The following is a 19,209-nucleotide window of genomic DNA, read 5'->3' as shown; positions in this document are numbered from 1 at the left end:
CATTTTTGGGTGTCTAAATATAGTGCCAGTGCCAATGATAAACATTGTGTTTGGGAGATATTTGCTCACAGGAATGTATAATCTACAGTAACAAGGATCTTACCTCTGTGATTGAGGAACGTCTCTCTACCTGTTTAGATATGCTAATTATACAATTTCGATATGCTGACAATACCCATACCATATGCATTTAAATGGCGTAACTTAACTCCTAGCTTGATTTTTCAGCATCTTAAGTGCTCTAGGTGAGCATGAGATGTAACTTTCAGTGGAAGTCAGAGTCCAGTTTGAGAGCACACATTAAATTTGGACTGGCTTCTAATTGACCCTCCTGACTAGCCCTAACATTCCTCTTCTTCATCAATGCTAACTGACATTTTCACACAAACCCCTGCCTTGCAAGACTTGCACCATCATGAGGCCGGCAAGAACAGGTTTAGTCTACCCTGAAGTGTCTACTTGTCATTGAAATCAGGACTGACTCAGAGATGCACATTGTTCAGTGGTGCTCAAGTGATCTGATGCTATTTTACATGTATTCATTACACAGGCCATGCCTTGTGTTAAGGCTTCTCAAGCCACACCCGTTTGAGGGCCTTGTCACCTTTTTCATTCCAATGCATGAGTTTTCACATTATTCTTGTAATTATGACTTAATTGCTTGCAGCATACATTTTTGTGTGTGACTCTGACTACCACTGAAATGTTTTGAGTAACTGGAATCTCTAATAAACCTTGGTTTAATACATCTCAGGCGCAGTTTATCAGTGATCAGAGAGTTTGTTTCCTTTATTGGTTTTGGTGCTTCTGAAAATATTATGTTACCATCAGCTATGTTTTGAGGCAGGGTGGATGGTTATAGAATATATCAGGTCCTTCAAGCTGAAAATGTACTTTCCTTGTTTTACTACCCTGTGCCAGGTAGGGCACGTTGTGGATTTCGAGTTTCTACCAGCCATATTTCTATGTTTCAGGCTTAGTATTTGAGCATTTAACACACACTGCCCCGTTTCTTTTTTCCAGGGGATGACAGAAGTTTGTCAAGCTCCTCTTCCGACACAAGCCACTCCGATGCCAGCCTGGGGAGCAGGTTGACAATCTGGGCCGAGCCGTCTACAGCCAGCACGTCCCTAGAAAGCCACGGAATGGCGGCAGCCAAGGGCATCCATCTTGGGGAAGAGAAGGCCTATGCGGAAGCCACGCGCCCCTCCAAGCAGCCGCCCAAGCCCGTGCGCTCCAGGCAGCTCCAGGAAATTGGTCGTCAGAGTTCCTCTGACAGCGGAATCGCCACGGGAAGTCACTCTTCGTACTCTGGAAGTTTCTCTTCCTATGCAGGGAGCCTGGACATCTGCCACGGCGAGGAGTTCGGGTCCCTGCTCAGCCTGCCGCTGAACCTGGCTGCAGATCAGAACGTATGTACTTGCCAGCACGCCGAGACCCCCAGGGCCTCGGACTATCAGGTTCCCAGCTTCAGCAGGCACCATTACGACACCCCCCGGAGTTTATTACACCCAGCTGCTAGAGACATTCAGCCCAAGAGTTCAGAGTCTCCATTAACAAAGGACCAGGCCCAGGGCACTGCCAATGCAAGGCGACTGGCAACACCCCCGCAAACAAAAGGGTCCCCTGAGCAAAGCCAGGATTGTGGGCGACTGCTGCCCTCAGCACAGCACCAAAGCGCCAGAGACACAAGTGACGAGACATATGTGGATTTTGTCCCAAAGTGGTCAGCTGTAAAACCACAAGGTCAGGTGTCAGAGGCTAAAAGTAGTGAGCTGGCGCCACCTAGTGGAGTCGCAGCTGACCCCTGTGAAATATACAGCCCGCAACCTGGGAGTGCAAGAGCTCTCTTTGCAGCCTGTCCCGTCTGTGGTGGACTCAAGGTAAATAAATACTTAACGTCGCGCAGATGCTAAAAGAGCCTGGTATTTTGTTACAGTACTGTCCTTTAAAGTGATCATTTAAAGTGATATTTTGGCCAATAAGTAAAAGTTTTGTAGTGCTATCTTGTGGATTAAATGTAATAAACAGCATGTAAATTGTCAGAACAGAAATGTACTTCTATATTTAGACATAATATTGTTTGGATTTAAACACCAGCGTGTGGAAAACGAAATATAATAATCGTGCAAACCATGATTTTGAAAACCCTTCACTTTCAGTGATTATCCTGTTGTTTCGATAATCAAGACCATACATGAAATCTGATGTTCCCTGTTTTATTTGATACGTGTCTGATAATGGAATAATACATATTAAAAGCGCGTTAATGACATAATATATTAATGACTATTCTATAGAAAAAAATCTACGTGTATAACTTCTGCAATCTTGTTATGTTCCATCTTTGCATCCAGCTTCTTTTGCATTGGAAAACATGCAGGGAATCTGCATCGGGGTGATTTGTAGGTTATCGTTTCTATTGCTGTTCTACTTGCCATTAGCAGCAGCCTCCTCTCAAAGGCACATCTCTTCTACGACAGCAATACTTCACCAGGTTACACTCTCTACACAATATATTGCTGTAGCTGGAACATGGCATGAAACAACAAAGCATACCACGTTCTTTCCATGGAAACACTAGCTTTTGTATGAACATTCTTTTTTATGGCTTTTTTATTTTTAAATGCCTATTTTATTTCGCACACAGGGCTCGCAAGAGGGAGAACTGGAGAAGAAACAGGCATCACTAAAAATGGGAATAACTGGGTTTCAGCTTCTTCTTGAATGGGGGTTGATTTTGCTTCTTTTGTCACGTCCAGTGGAAGGATGTTCTTCCACGCGAGGGACAGCCACTCAGAAATGTCTGTCCCCTTGATTTAAAAGTATGTAGGAGCCGAACCTTCCATGCGTTTGTGCGTGAGCGGAGTGTGCGGAGAAGCAGAGGTAGACTGCGCTTAGTTAAGGAGCATCACTAATGCTCCTCCTTTCAGCATTCAAGAGTACGTTTTTAATTAGTAACCCCTGGTTGCTGTGTAGTGGAGATTTTTTTTAATGTTTTCTGTACCCTCATATGTAACATGCATGGTTGTGTTTGGGAATGCAAGAAGGGGGTTTTTCTTCCTTGGATATTTTGGTTCCAAAAACGCCCATGAAATATTATGTATTTAATTGAGTCTAGGGCAATAAGGCCTCCCTGTGTCCCTTTGTTGTTGGCAAGTTTTTATGATTCCTCCATGGCTTAGAAAGAGCCCTCCCTCTCTTCTGACCAACGTGCCCATTCCCCACACACTGCTTGCAGGGTATTATTGGGTGATGTATACAGAGAATAGCCCAGCTGGCACAAACCAGATTCCTGGGTGCAAGTGCAGGGGAAGGTTGTAACTTGGCTTCACTTCTGGATGTCCCAGCCAAGAATTTAAGAGAAGCACCATCACTGATTGGGAACTGGACATCAGTCTAACTTCCTGAAACGAAATAATTACTTGATTGTCAGGTCCAGGACATAACTATGTTCATGACCCTCTCTTCACTGGCGTGGACCTTTCTCTTGCCAACTGGAACCAAGCATAGACAGTGTTTTGACTGCCTCCTGCCTGCCCGTCATGCTGAAGTAGTTCCTTAAAAACTTAGGACCTCCTACTTGTGTGCCAATAACAGTATAGGCTGCCAACCACACTATCTTTCAGGACTACGGTGCTGCTTGATGAGCAAGAACAAGCTACCGTTTGATAGTGGATCCAGTTGTCCAACAGAAAGAATAGACATCAGCTAGTAAAAGTTAGCTAACAGCAAGTTACAACTTATTTCATGGGCTTGCTCTTCCCTATATCAGATGAAGATAATTATAATTTTACCCTTGGGAGTCTCTCATCGCCAACTGCGTTCCAAATCCTGCTTAGCATTGCCTCTCTCACTTGGCAGAGGCCTGGGGAATGTTCCTTTACTGGTGGGCTGAGATGATATCACTAGTTCTAAAACACTTGAGCTTTTCACGGGCACAAAAAGTGATGCAATGCAACGCAAACTGACTCATGGTATTTACTATCCAGTACAAAGGTGTTTTGTGCTAGTAAGGTTTCCTTTTCTCAGCATAACAATGTTTCTAGCTGATTTGTATCAAGTGAATGCCAGTGGGTGTATCAGTGCAAACACATGTAGGCTTCGTCACAAAGCCAGATCTGCTTAGATAGGCAAACTAGGCTTTACGCCAAAAAGTAATGCCTACTCATGGCAGGCATAAACAAGGGAAATTATATTTTTTCTCAAAGAAAATTATGCACTGCATGCGTGCTGCAGTGTTGAACACACATCCAATGTATAGGATTCTTCAGATTTTGTCTGGACCTATGAATTTTTACTGGAACTGTGTGATTCGAGTACAAATCCTGCTCTATACACTGCACGCTCGCCCCTGCAGCATGACACAAGGATTTGTGTTACGCTAGGCAGTCTTGTTAACCAGTTCTGGTAGCAAAGGCTCTGTGCTGATTTCCCTCCTGCCCAACACAGAACAGCAAACTTGGTTGTTGAGCTTTAATGCGTGAAAAGTTAGTAAATTTGGACCGAAAACTTCTTTGGCCCATTTGATTGCTGCAAGTTACTTTGAGACAAACACTGTGGACCCTGTTCAAAACCAGTGAGCAAAGAACTAAGTGGGAGGCCTTAAATCAAATGCTTTTCTCAGTAACCACAGTGTGTTGGAGGTTTAAAGTTAGATGGATAGTCAAAAATGTGAACGTTTGAGAGAATCCAGGGTGGTAGGCGTAGATGTGTCTTTTCTCCTCTCTGGATCCTGCTTTTTTTCTTGTGGAACAAGAGCACGACTGGGAAGATTACTTGTTTTAGTAAAATATAGTAAAAACACCCACTGTGAGGAATAATAAAAACGTACAATCACAAAAATAACTTCAAACGTGCAAAAACACATCTGAAATAAATGTTTAAGATAAAATATTTCTACAAATGTGCAAGACGTTTGTAGCGTTCAAACCCCAAAATGTAATCTGCAACTAGAAGACAACTAAACGACAAAAGCATCCAGCAAAACATGATAACAAACAAGAGGTATGGCCCTTGGATTAATGTGACAAGAACAGTCCAACACAAATTTTAGGTGCCAAGAGAACTGGCATATAATTGAAAATGGCTGAAGTCACTGGAGAGTTTAGGCACCCAATAATCCTTCATTTCTCTTCCAGGGGAATCCTCATCAAAGTCATAATCACTGAATATTCCCGCCCATGCGCGGGGACCCCATAAAATATATAAAAATTATATATGAAAACATATATATATATATATATTCACTGAAAAAAACATAGGTTATAGACCATATATAGTTAGGAATTAGCATTTACAAAACCTTGAAAATTCACTGAAAAAACCATAGGTTATAGACCATATATAGTTAGGAATTAGCATTTAGAAAACCTTATTTTACTCACACAAAACCATTGAAATTCCATATATAGTTAGTTGCACTAACTATATATCGCGCACCCGCAATCCACTGCTGATGATGTCACATATTACATCATTCATGACATGGTCAGTGACATCACTGATGACATCACTGATGACATCTCAAATGACATCACTGATGACATCACTGATGACATCTCATTTGACATCAATGACCACATCACTGATGATATCATTCATGTGACAATACAATGCATCTCCTCACATTTTAATATAACCTCTGTTTCACCCAGTGTTAAATACAGAATATAATTTTTGAAACCATTGACACACCAATACTAGTTACTACATACGCACTCACTGATTCCTACGTCTACACACACCTTCACTCATTCACCCATACAATCATTCATACATACAATCACTCATCTTTACAACACTATCATATGCACTCATACACCTATACAGACACTCACAGTCTGCCACTCATCCATGGAGTTACTCACACACCTAGTCAGTCCTGTAAAGAATCAATCACACTTCCATTTTCTTGTCTATACAGTTAAACATAGAGCACCTTACATTTTCAAACATATACTAACACATACTTACCTTGTTATACAATCATTGATACAAGTACACATTGATCTGCACAGAGTCACACACCTCCCAGCCAGCCACACACACACTCAGTCTCCCATACAAATACTTGGACAATCAATCAGTAACCCATATAGTTAATCATATAGCTACTGATCAACACATGCAGCAGTTTACAGAACAACAGACATAATGATGCACAAATTAAGACACTTTAGTCACTAACCCATGCACTCAGTGAGACACATTTAATCACTCACTCATACATTCAGTCATGCACCTACTAAATCCTTTGTCCAGACACTTATACTTCCACTCATTCTTCAATATGTAAGACACATTTTAACTTTACAGAAACATACAGTCACTGGATGTTGTCATCAGTGATGTCATCAGTGATGTCATTTGAGATGTCATCAGTGATGTCATCAGTGATGTCACTGACCATGTCATGAATGATGTAATATGTGACATCATCAGCAGTGGATTGCGGGTGCGCGATATATAGTTAGTGCAACTAACTATATATGGAATTTCAATGGTTTTGTGTGAGTAAAATAAGGTTTTCTAAATGCTAATTCCTAACTATATATGGTCTATAACCTATGGTTTTTTCAGTGAATTTTCAAGGTTTTGTAAATGCTAATTCCTAACTATATATGGTCTATAACCTATGGTTTTTTTCAGTGAATTTCATTGGTTTTTTAACAGCTAATATCTGTAGCTGTAAAATGTATTCTTCTTTAAATCCAAAAATATATTTTATATGTTTATTAATAATTTTTTTTTAAAATATTTTTTTTTCTTCGTTCCCGCTTCGCGAATCGGGAAGCTTCCCGTTAGCTGACCTTGATGCCGCGAAATAGACCGCGAGCCGGTAAACGTTTCTTTACCGCAACTGCCGCGTTAGAAAACAACATCGTGACGCCTCCCGTCCGCATGACGTTTCGCGTTGTCGCGTGATACGTCATATGACGTGCTACATTAGCGAACTGGTACGCTTACCGAGTCGCAAAGCACAGGTTTCTGGAAGCAAACCGAGAGGCCCTGCAAAGCGCTTAACGTAAACACAGCAGGTCATGTGACTTGGTAATAACACTTTTCATTGGTTCATTTCACTTTTGGTTTCCTAATGATGTAAGACTAGGTCATATAATCTAAAATGAACACTTTTCATTGGTTGAGAACTATTGTTTTTCCCAAATGATGAAAATCCCTCCTTCTTTCCTCACTCTGACTTTCATCATTGTGAGAGAAAGACCCTTTGTTACCAGTGAGCAATGGCTTCTTTAGTAGCTTCAGCTGGTGCTTCCCCACCACCTCCACCACATCCAAGGAAGAGTGGACCACCTGCTCAAGTTATAATTCAGCAAGAAGAGGAAGAAGAGGAACAGGACGACGAGCACGAAGAGAGGCACTTTTTGCCTGAGGAGCCCAGGACGTCTCACCGGAAAGAAAACTTCATTTGGCAATTTTTTAAAATTCCCAAAGGTCAGAAAAAAGTAAATGCAAGATACGTAACTTGCCTTATATGTCAAGATAGACTGTCCAGAGGGACCGACAAAAAATACAGTTTCGGAAACTACACAATGCATCGCCATATGACTAGGTGGCATCCTAACAACTACAGTGCTGCACAGTTTCGTAACGACCTAGATAATCTCCCTATTATGGCCAGAAGATCTGTTGTACCGGAAGTAACGGGACCAGAGGGCAGGGAGATGGTGCCAAATATTCAAACGAGATTTCATGAAGTAAAACACGTCTGCGTACATTGCAATGGATTCATTTGCTACGGAGAAAGAAGCATCACTCTGATCAACAGAGCTATTGACTATCATATGCAAGTTTGTACGAAACGCCCCAAATAATAAATACTTTTTTTTTGTTTTGTTGCTCCTGTTGAGCCCTTTACAATGAATCGTTTTCATTGCCCCCTGCAAGAAAAACCCAAAAAAATATAAAACTGTTCAGAAAAATTCAAAAAAAGTAAAAAAATGTTCAGAAAAATATTTAAAAAATATAAAACAACAAAAACAATAAAAAAAAAGTTCTTTTCAGAACTACCTCCCCGTTATTAAAAAATTGGTACAATATTTGGAACTGTGCCAACCTCTATTTCTCGTAGTTCGCTTCCCAGTTCGCTCGCCGGTACGCGAACCGGAAGTGAACCAAAAATTTTTTTTAAAAAAAAGAACAGTAAGTATAAGGGAAGGAAACAGACACTTATGTTAAAAGAAAGACAGCTATAGGGGAGTAAACTAGAGATACTATTACCCGTAATCCACTGCTGATGATGTCACATATTACATCATTCATGACATGCTCAGTGACATCATCAGCAGAGGATTGCGGGTTTTTTGGCAACGTGCCTTATCCACGGTTTAATAACGCTGCCTTTTGCTTTATATAAGTTTTCAAATTGTATGAAATATATACCAATAGGTCGTTATGAACCTTTAGGTAGTGCTTTTCTTCATGAGGTCTGGTCGCTTCCATACACATACAGATGTTTCAAAGATGATCAAGAAGTTTATCTGAATGGAGAGGAATGCACTGAGACGCCAGATCATTCACTAATGTGTAGGCACATACAGTTACACGGTTCATGCAACAAACACTGACCAAATATGGCTTGCGTGTTGCAAGGCACGCCAGTTCCTGCTATCATCCCCACGTTCAAGTTGTTGGAAAATGGTAGTTATTTGATGCTCAATAATGAAGATTGTTCTGGGTTAATTAAAAGTATTCCTTTTATCGTAACAGTAAGTGAACGGGTTATTTGCTGCAGAAATGTTCTATTTCCTCCCACACATGAACATAGGGAGTTTTCAATCTGGCCACAAATACCAACCTTGGGAGCAGATTTCAACGGCATGGCAAGAATAAGAGCTCTTTTGTCTCAGAGAGAGGTGGCCTTGAGTTCGGCCCGTGAAACTTTCGTGCTTCACATAGCGAACACCCGTACAGAGGTGCAGACCCTTTTCAATACAGATTCTCCTTTCCATTTCAGCAAGATGGTTCGGACTATCTTTAACGCGTCCTCCACAAAGGGCCTGGCGCACTTTTTTAAAGTTGTTACCAGTGGTCTCGTGACTTCATTTGAGAAAATCTTTGGAGTCATCCCTGCTTTCTTTCATTCTATTTTTTTCCACTGTGCTTCGTGGATTCCCATTTTTACTTGCATTACCAGCGGACGCTCTTGTGCTTTTTTACATTTTTAAATATGGATGTCCCTCCTGTGCAAGCTCCCGCCCTGCAGCTGCTGACACTGTTCCACAATCGCATGCTAGAATATTATGGCACAATGCCGTTGGCGATATTAAGCACGGCATATGGATTATCTTTTCGATTCTCCTACTTCACCTGTGTCCAGCCTGTATTTCACTGCCTGACCTGTGATTTCGATTGGGCCATTGATTTGTGTCTCTGCGGACCGGTTTCTCCTGACGTCGACTTTAATCAGCTGATGACTCCTATCATTACTCACGAGTTGGTTTGTCCTGGCGAAAGGATTATGGCTGTGGCATTGATGCATGGACTAATTGGTCCCTGGAATTTACTGGCGGCAACACAGTCTTTCTTGGAACAGAGCTTTCTTGAAAACCCACCGAGCTGTCCTCTGATGGTGATAGAGGATCCGGTGCTGGGAGAGCACGTATGTTCTTTTCCGCTTTTAAATTGGATGGCTGAACTCTTTTCGGATGAAGACGGTGACTTCCTATTGGAGGCTGTTGCAGCTTATTTTGCATACACAGTTATGTCATAGACCTTTTTCATGTTTGATATGCTGAGTACTAGCATTTCATTGACAATTCATTGACTTATTTGTCAAGTTTTTATTATTTAGCTTGCCTATTGGCTTAAGACTCGATAAAGTACTTGGCTGTTTTATTTTTCTTTAGCATTAAATTTTCCTAGTTTTTAAAGTTTTACCTTGCGGTCGGACCGTCCACATATAAAGTTGCAATCTGCTCTCATGAGATGGCACTTCTATTATCTTATTCAGTTCGTTTCCGGATCATGGGGAGGTGTCATCTAGGTCCTGGATATCTTCACACCGTGTTAAGTTAGCATGGGCTCATTACCGGTTTAAACGCCATTTGTCCTTTTTTGCAACTTCTGCACACGACACTTAGTTGTTGCTTTAGCTTTCAACCTAGTAGTTCATCGTGGTTACATGAGAATAATATGTTATTGCTCTACTATCTGCTTTGCTTGTTAAACTATATCTGTACAGCGAGTGCTGAAGTTTCAAGAACAACACGATACAGAATTGTTATGAGGTCTGATCTCCACGACTTCATACTCATAACATAAGTGCAGCTTCTGCCAATTCTGGGCATGAGGCGGGTTTTATATTGCTTTGCCGAACACACATACACAACAGTTGATGCGGTTCACATGAAGAGAGAGCTGGTGTATGCTGATGTGATTCCTTCAAATCTAAGACACTAAAGTATGGGCACGCCCTAAACCAACACAAACAGACCTTCTTAGCAAATAATATAATATGTGTATTAGGGAGGGTGAGATATAAGCAGCCGCGGGCCGTGGAGGGAGTTACGGTGGGGCAGGGAGGCGGGGAGGGGCAGGGTGGAGCCCTCTCCACCCTGCCCCTCCCCCTCCCCGCCTCCCTGCCCCACCGTAACTCCCTCCACGGCCCGTGGCTGCTTATAAGTGTTGCTAACTCTTATTCATTTACAGCATGTTAACATACTGTCACCATTCGCTTTTTATGTACTAGTAACTATGCTGGTAATTTTGCTACTGATAATATGTGTACTTGTATTATCTAAGATACTACGCCTGAGAAGACGGCATTAGTAAATAAACATTTCAAATACACATGTGTTCTTCTTAACTCCATGTTCTGGTTTCTAAGAAATATATAACGACCGACTGTTCATGAGTTCCACGTATCCTGAGGTACTATAAGTTCATATTCTGGATTGTCTAAACATTGAGAGTTTGTTATATCCAATGTGACACTGTACCTAGCTTGCTAAGGGGTTTTTGATTACTAAGGTGAGTTTTGGGGCACCCTAATTCGCCGAGGTTCCAATCCTCTGTCCACAGTTCTGTGTGAGAACAGAAACCCTGCGACAGGGGCACCCCCGACCCTTGCTGGAGCTTCATCACACTTGCGATACAACTCCAGCAATGCGCCACCTTTACGGCACAGATACATCACGCATCTGTGCTGTTTTTGCCCCATGATGCGCCGCATTGTAAATGCAGCACACCATAGGTGACGGAACAGCGGCACAGAATGACTAACACATCCCTGGTGATGCGCCAGTCATCATAAATCTATCCCTATGCTTCTTATCTTGTTAGAGATGAACCGCCATATGTATCATCAAAGTTTTTTGCATTTCCTAAATAGCGAACTTTAAGGAATAAATAGCGATTCTTTACCATTCCTAGTTTGCGATGAGCTATTTGCTAATTACAAATTACCCATTCATTTCCTTCATTTCCATAGGGCGGTTGGACTCACTTTTAGCTCGAACGGCTGAATGGATTTCCACGAAACTTGGCAAAATTGTAGGGACTGGTAGCCCGATGTGCCTTTGCTATGTCTCAAGATATATGCTCCAGTGGTTTTTACGAAAATTAACTTTGAAAAATATATATTGGGCTACATTGGCCTATATATATGTTGGAGCCCAAATGTAGCCCAATGTATCCCAATGAAGCCCAATGAAGCTCAATGTAGCCCAATGTAGCCCAAAGATGGCCGCCAGAGACAAAAAAAACAAATGTAGCCCAAATATCAGCCAGATGTAGCCCAACTATAGCCCAGTGACAGAATGACCAATCAGCTTCGCAAACCTCCGTTACGCGAAGCGGAGCGCTGTTACAGATATATATCTTTTTTTGAACGTTAATTTCTCAAAATCCACTGGAGCACATATATTGAGACCTAGCAAAGGCACATCGGGCTACCAGTCCCTAATATTTTACCAAGTTTCGTGCAAATCCATTCAGCCGTTCGATTATTATTATTATTTTTTTTTTTTGCCCCGCGGGGCCCTTTTAAAACCTCCACATCAAACCTAGGGGGTCAGCGAGGATCTACTATGCCCCCTTATGGTCATTTGCCCCTTCGCTTTGGCCTCCTCTTGTCTCTCGATCCTACCGAGAGACAAGATGGCGGCCGCTACGGACTGTTTGGAATGTTGACAGACGCCGGAGAACCAATCAGCTTCGCTTCACAAAGCTCCGTTGCGCGAAAAGTCCGCGAACCGGAGCGCTGCCCGGTCCGCTGTTACAGATATATATCTTTTTTTAAACGTTAATTTCTCAAAATCCACTGTAGCACATATATTGAGACCTACAAAAGGCACATCGGGCTACCAGTCCCTACAATTTTGCCAAGTTTCGTGCAAATCCATTCAGCCGTTCGGGCTAAAAAGGAGGCCAACCGCCCTATGGAAAACTCAATGTTAAAAACACGTTTTGGGACCCCCCTTTTTTCTCGACCCCCCCTGGACGAACCCCCCCCCCAATTTTCAGGGGCTGCTCAGAAACAAAATGTGCCATTTTCCTGAAAATTTCAGCCAATTCCGTCCACAAACGCCAAAGTTATTTGACATAGAATTTTCAAAAATCCCATAGAGAAAAAATCCTAACTATATATACCTACTGGCGACCGCCAGTAGGTAATATTCACTGAAAAAACCATAGGTTATAGACCATATATAGTTAGGAATTAGCATTTAAAAAACCTTATTTTACTCACACAAAACCATTGAAATTCCATATATAGTTAGTTGCACTAACTATATATCGCGCACCCGCAATCCACTGCTGATGATGTCACATATTACATCATTCATGACATGGTCAGTGACATCACTGATGACATCACTGATGACATCTCAAATGACATCACTGATGACATCACTGATAACAACATCCAGTGTTTTTATGTTTCTGTAAAGTTTAAATATGTCTTACATATTGAAGAATGAGTGGATGTATAAGTGTCTGGACGAAGGATTTAGTAGGTGCATGACTGACTGTATGAGTGAGTGATTAAATGTGTCTCACTGAGTGCATGGGTTAGTGACTAAACTGTCTTAATTTGTGCATCATTATGTCTGTTGTTCTGTAAACTGCTGCATGTGTTGATCAGTAGCTATATGAGTAACTATATGGGTTATTGATTGATTGTCCAAGTATTTGTATGGGAGACTGAGTGTGTGTGTGGCTGGCTGGGAGGTGTGTGACTCTGTGCAGATCAATGTGTACTTATATCAATGATTGTATAACAAGGTAAGTATGTGTTAGTATATGTTTGAAAATGTAAGGTGCTCTATGTTTAACTGTATAGACAAGAAAATGGAAGTGTGATTGATTCTTTACAGGACTGACTAGGTGTGTGAGTAACTCCATGGATGAGTGGCAGAGTGTGAGTGTCTGTATAGGTGTATGAGTGCATATGATAGTGTTGTAAAGATGAGTGATTGTATGTATGAATGATTGTATGGGTGAATGAGTGAATGTGTGTGTAGACGTAGGAATCAGTGAGTACATATGTAGTAACTAGTATTGGTGTGTCAATGGTTTCAAAAATTATACTCTGTATTTAACACTGGGTGAAACAGAGGTTATATTAAAATGTGAGGAGATGCATTGTATTGTCACATGAATGATATCATCAGTGGTGTGGTCATTGATGTCAAATGAGATGTCATCAGTGATGTCATCAGTGATGTCATTTGAGATGTCATCAGTGATGTCATCAGTGATGTCACTGACCATGTCATGAATGATGTAATATGTGACATCATCAGCAGTGGATTGCGGGTGCGCGATATATAGTTAGTGCAACTAACTATATATGGAATTTCAATGGTTTTGTGTGAGTAAAATAAGGTTTTTTAAATGCTAATTCCTAACTATATATGGTCTATAACCTATGGTTTTTTCAGTGAATTTTCAAGGTTTTGTAAATGCTAATTCCTAACTATATATGGTCTATAACCTATGGTTTTTTCAGTGAATTTCAATGGTTTTTTAATAGCAAATATCATAAGCTGTCGAATGTCAAGTACGTGGTAAGTGAAAACATTTTCGTGTTTATGCACACTGATCTGCTTTGAATGGTGCCCCCCCCCTCATTTCTATTAGGAGTACTCTCTCTTTGCACATAGTGAAGGGTAGTTAACGCAGGCCTTTGCCCCCGTTGTAATACGTCGTGCCTGCTTCTCTCTCCATTTGATTTATTGTTATCCAAGTATTTACTGTTTTAGAATTGGTTCTCTTTGGTTCATTCTCTATTTACAAACAAACACAGAGTCGCAATACTCTGTTTAGTCTTTGCAGATAACGAAAAATCGTGTAAAAAAAAAAGAAAAGGAATCGAGCAAAATCAGTAGGCCACTAATGGGATCTCTTTTTGACCTCGCTAAAATAGAAACATTAGGAACAACCCCTCATGACAAATACAAAACTAGTGAAATGAACTGAACTCCACACAATGATGGCTGCAAAACAGCTCGGCTCCGCCACCCACCCCGCCCAAAATAATGATAAAGAGCGGCTGCCATGATTGGTTGCGGAATGGCCACGACGGAGCTACGAAATGGTACTGCTCTCATGCTAACCCCAGCTTCAGTCTGAAACATCCAGAAACACTGTAGACTACCAATTCGATCAGTTCCGGTAGCGCCCCAATGTAACCCGGTAGAGAAGAACTAGCCCTCCCCTCTTTGACTGATGGTTCTTGTTGCCTGTCCCTTCTGTTGTCATTTAACAGAACTATTTAGCCTGCTGAAAGGGGTTGTGTTCCGACCGCTGGTTGGTGGAGACATTTTGACTATATTCCGGACCTGCGTTGTCGCGTAATGCGTCATATGACGCGCCGCGTTAGCGCAACCGGAAGTCATCCGGGGCGCGCAGCGCGTAACGTAAGCATAACAAGTCATGTGACTTGTTAATAAAACTTTTCATTGGTTCATTTTACTTTTCTTATTCTAATGATGAAAGGCTTGGTCATATGACCTAAAAATTACGCTTTTTATTACTTCCGAACATTATTTTTTCTTAAATATATGTTATAATGTTCCAGGCTAATGTACTTTCCCGGAAAATTTACAACTGTCCTGCAAGTAAAATATATTCTTTTTTCGAGAAAAAGAGCGTTTCTTCGTCCCATGACGGAGCCGTTGAGCAAAAGAGGGTCGACCTGCTGTCTTAGTCGCCGATACGCCTGAATATGAGATTCTTATCGATCACTTTATGTTGCAGGAATAGAAAACACAACAGCCCTTGACCATTTATCTTTACTGCGTTCCTTCGTATTATACCTTTTACCCTTCATGTAATTGGTCTGCTTTATTTCACTTGCCTTTTAATGATTCTAAAACAGTGACTATTATTAAAAACTTTACCAATGTATATACTACTACCATGTTTTCTTTTAAAAACCTTTATTGTGAAAATTTCTTTATACAAATACGAGCCTATAACCACGTGGGCCGGCCACGGAGCAAACTGTAATCGTATATGATGAGTAGACATTTACACTGTAGAGGAACGTAACGGGCGGGCCATTAGGTTGCAAGAACTAAGTTGTCTAACAGTTACGGAATCGGTGGACGTACATTTTATAATTAAAATACGACAGGGCCAGTTACAATAAAATTATCTAGATATACATTTGCGGGCAAGTACCATGAGTGACGTTAATTCGAACTTTCAATAGTACAGTAATCAATAACACATCAGAACTTAATATCAATAGGGATGTCGAAATATTCAATCAATTCTCGTCCCCGCCCGCCATGTGCTTCAAAACTGCATACGTATCTCGTGATTTCAAGGTTCTGCAACCAGTACACAACAAGGAGTTACGAGTCCCATTTATTCCGGCGCCATTTTGGGCGAGGACGGGCAGGTCCAGGATATAGTCAAAATGTCTCTACCAACCATCGACTATGATGATGTTCATATGCTGTATTTATTAGAGTAACACTCATCTGTCCACATGAAATTAATTTGCCACAATCTAAACATGTCATTTTAATCTTTCCAAAGTTCTTCTAAATATTTGGGACCGTTTCCCTTGCCTCTGATGCTGTCAGTGCCACTTCTTTGATGAATGTACTAGCAGGTCAGGGGTTCTCCTCCAAATCTCTCTTTTATGCAGCACTATAATTAATTGGTGCCACCTCTCCATATGACGATGCATGGTATAGTTACCATAACTATATTTTTTTTCGGTTCCTCTGGAGAGTTCATCGTGGCAGATGAAGCGTGTAACGTACCGGGCATTTACCTTTTTTTGCATGTACAGGAAAGGAAAAAAAAATCGAGCGTCCGAGTTCTAAGGTGTCCCAGGGCCATTTTAGTGGACCAGGCCCAAATCCAAAGAACAGGCCGCCATTTTGAGAGTCCTGTTGCAGCCGCCTGTCGCTGTAGCATCAAGAGCAGCCGAAACTCAGCTGAATGGCAACTGAAACGGTAAAGGGGCGCCCCACTACAGCAGACGAGCCTCCACCTAGGAAGGCCCGTTCACGCCGCCTCCCCCCCCCCCTTCGGGCACCCCACGCCGTTATTCGGAGCAGTATTGTAGGATGGCCACACCAGTGCGGCAACTTGCTAGACATCACCTCGGTGGTAACCGAATCTCAACGCCTTGTGGTGTCTTCTATTCAGAAAACATTGTTATGCTGCCTTCGACCTATTCGCCGCAAGTGCGCACGCAACTCAGCTGCATAGCTTGCTAGACACCACCTCGGTGCCATCCGGATCTCGGCGCCCCACTGCAGATGAAGTGCCTCTCAACTATGAAACCACCACGGTGACATCCGGATCTTGGCGCGTTGTGCTGCCTTCGGCCTATTCGCACATCGGTCCGCTACTGACGCCATCTCACAGGCTAATGGGGCGCCCCACGCCGAGTTTCAGCATTGTAGGATGACCACACCAGTACAGCAACTTGCTAGACATCACCTCGGTGCCATCCGGATCTAGGCGCCCCACTGCAGATGAAGTGCCTCTCAACTATGAAACCACCACGGTGACATCCGGATCTTGGCGCGTTGTGCTGCCTTCGGCCTATTCGCACATCGGTCCGCTACTGACGCCATCTCACAGACTAATGGGGCGCCCCACGCCGAGTTTCAGCATTGTAGGATGACCACACCAGTGCACCTTACTAGACACCACCTCGGTGCCATCCGGATCTTGGCATCTCAGCGCCTTGTGGTGTCTTCTATTCAGAAAATATTCTTGCGCTACCTTTGCCCCATTCACACATCGGTCCGCTACTGACGCCATCTCACAGGCTAATAGGGCGCCCCACGCCGAGTTTCAGCATTGTAGGATGACCACACCAGTACAGCAACTTGCTAGACATCACCTCGGTGCCATCCGGATCTCGGCGCCCCACTGCAGATGAAGTGCCTCTCAACTATGAAACCACCACGGTGACATCCGGATCTTGGCGCCTTGTGTTGGTTCCGGCCTATTCCCACATCGGTCCGCTACTGACGCCATCTCACAGGCTAATGGGGCGCCCCACGCCGAGTTTCAGCATTGTAGGATGACCACACCAGTACAGCAACTTGCTAGACATCACCTCGGTGCCATCCGGATCTTGGCATCTCAACGCCTAGTGGTATCTTCCATACAGAAAATATTGTTGCGCTGCCTTTGGCCCCATTCGCACATCGGTCCGCAACTGACACCATCTCACAGGCCAACAGGGCGCCCCATGCCGACTTTTACCATTGTAGGATGGCCACACCAGTACAGCAACTTGCTAGACATCACCTCGGTGCCATCCGGATCTTGGCATCTCAGCGCCTTGTGGTGTCAGTCAGAAAATATTGTTGCGCTGCCTTTGGCCCCATTCGCACATCAGTCCGCTACTGACACCATCTCACAGGCCAACAGGGCGCCCCACGCCGACTTTTACCATTGTAGGATGGCCACACCAGTGCCACAACTTGCTAGACACCACCTCGGTGCCATCCGGATCTTGGCATCTCAGCGCCTTGTGGTGTCTTCTATTCTGAAAATATTGTTGCGCTGCCTTTGGCCCCATTCGCACATCGGTCCGCTACTGCCGCCATCTCACAGGCCAACGGGGCGCCCCACGCCGACTTTCAACATTGTAGGATGGCCACACCAGTGCGGCAACTTACTAGACACCACCTCGGTGCCATCCGGATCTTGGCGCGTTGTGCTGCCTTCGGCCTATTCGCACATCGGTCCGCTATTGACGCAAACTCACAGGCCAACGGGGCGCCCCACGCCGACTTTCAGCATTGTAGGATGGCCACACCAGTGCTGCAACTTGCTGGACACCACCTCGGTGCCATCCGGATCTTGGCGCGTTGTATTGCCTTCGGCCTATTCGCACATCGGTCCGCTACTGACGCCGCCTCACGTGCCAACGTATTTTCTCCGCATTTTATACCCTATGCCGCATAACAGGTCATGTGACTTGTTTATAAAACTTTTCATTGGTTCATTTTACTTTTGGTTTCCTAATGATGGAAGGCTTGATCATATGACCTAAAAACAACACTTTTCATTGGATGAAAACTTTTTTTTTTCCCAAACGATGAAAGCCCCACCTTGTTTCTGGATGTTTCAGACTGAAGCTGGCGTCAGCATGAGAGCACCACCATCTCGTAGCTCCGTCGTGGTCATTCCGCGAGCAATCATGGCAACCGCTCCCCACCAGAAGCCTACAGGAGTCGGGGGCCCCCAAAACTTTTGATGAATCCTCAAGGCGGAGGGGACGCTTTCGAGAATGGGGTCCAAGACCTAGCAGACAAGCGTCCGATTTCCAAGGTGTCCCAGGGCCATTTCAGTGGACCAGGCCCAAAAAGGAAACAGCCTGCCGCCATTTTGAGAGTCCTGTGACAGCCGCCTATCGCTGCACCGCAAGAGTGGGCGCAACTCAGCTGAATTGCGGCTTTTGACACAGTGGACCAAAAACGGACGGAATGGCAACTGAAACGGTAAAGGGGCGCCCCACTACAACAGATGACACTCCACCTGGAGAGGCCCGTTCACGCCGCCTCCCCCGGGGCGCCCCACGCCGTTATTCGGAGCAGCATTGTAGGATACCAAAACCAGTGCGGCAACTTACTGGACATCACCTTGGTGCCATCGTTCTGCTGCCTTGGAACTATTCGCACAACAGTTTGCTACTGATGACCCACCCCCCGCGACGCCCCACGCCGGAAATCTGGACGTTGTGCTGCGTTGGGACTA

General features: G+C 43.4%; 1 protein-coding gene across 1 annotated transcript in view; it reads left to right on the top strand.

Annotated features, from left to right (window-relative positions):
* The window catches only part of DOK7 (docking protein 7), a 564,177-nt gene that overhangs the window by 332,203 nt on the left and 212,765 nt on the right, over window positions 1-19,209 (top strand). Inside the window, exon 7 of the mRNA XM_078678539.1 lies at window positions 1,024-1,883. Coding sequence (XP_078534665.1) covers window positions 1,024-1,883 — 860 coding nt within the window. The remainder of the gene's footprint in view (window positions 1-1,023; window positions 1,884-19,209) is intronic.

The sequence above is a fragment of the Lissotriton helveticus genome, chromosome 2_2 (assembly GCF_964261635.1).
Source record: "Lissotriton helveticus chromosome 2_2, aLisHel1.1, whole genome shotgun sequence".
NCBI lineage: Eukaryota > Metazoa > Chordata > Amphibia > Caudata > Salamandridae > Lissotriton > Lissotriton helveticus.
The sequence above is the reverse complement of the archived record's forward strand: the minus strand, read 5'-3'. Positions and strand labels throughout refer to the sequence as shown.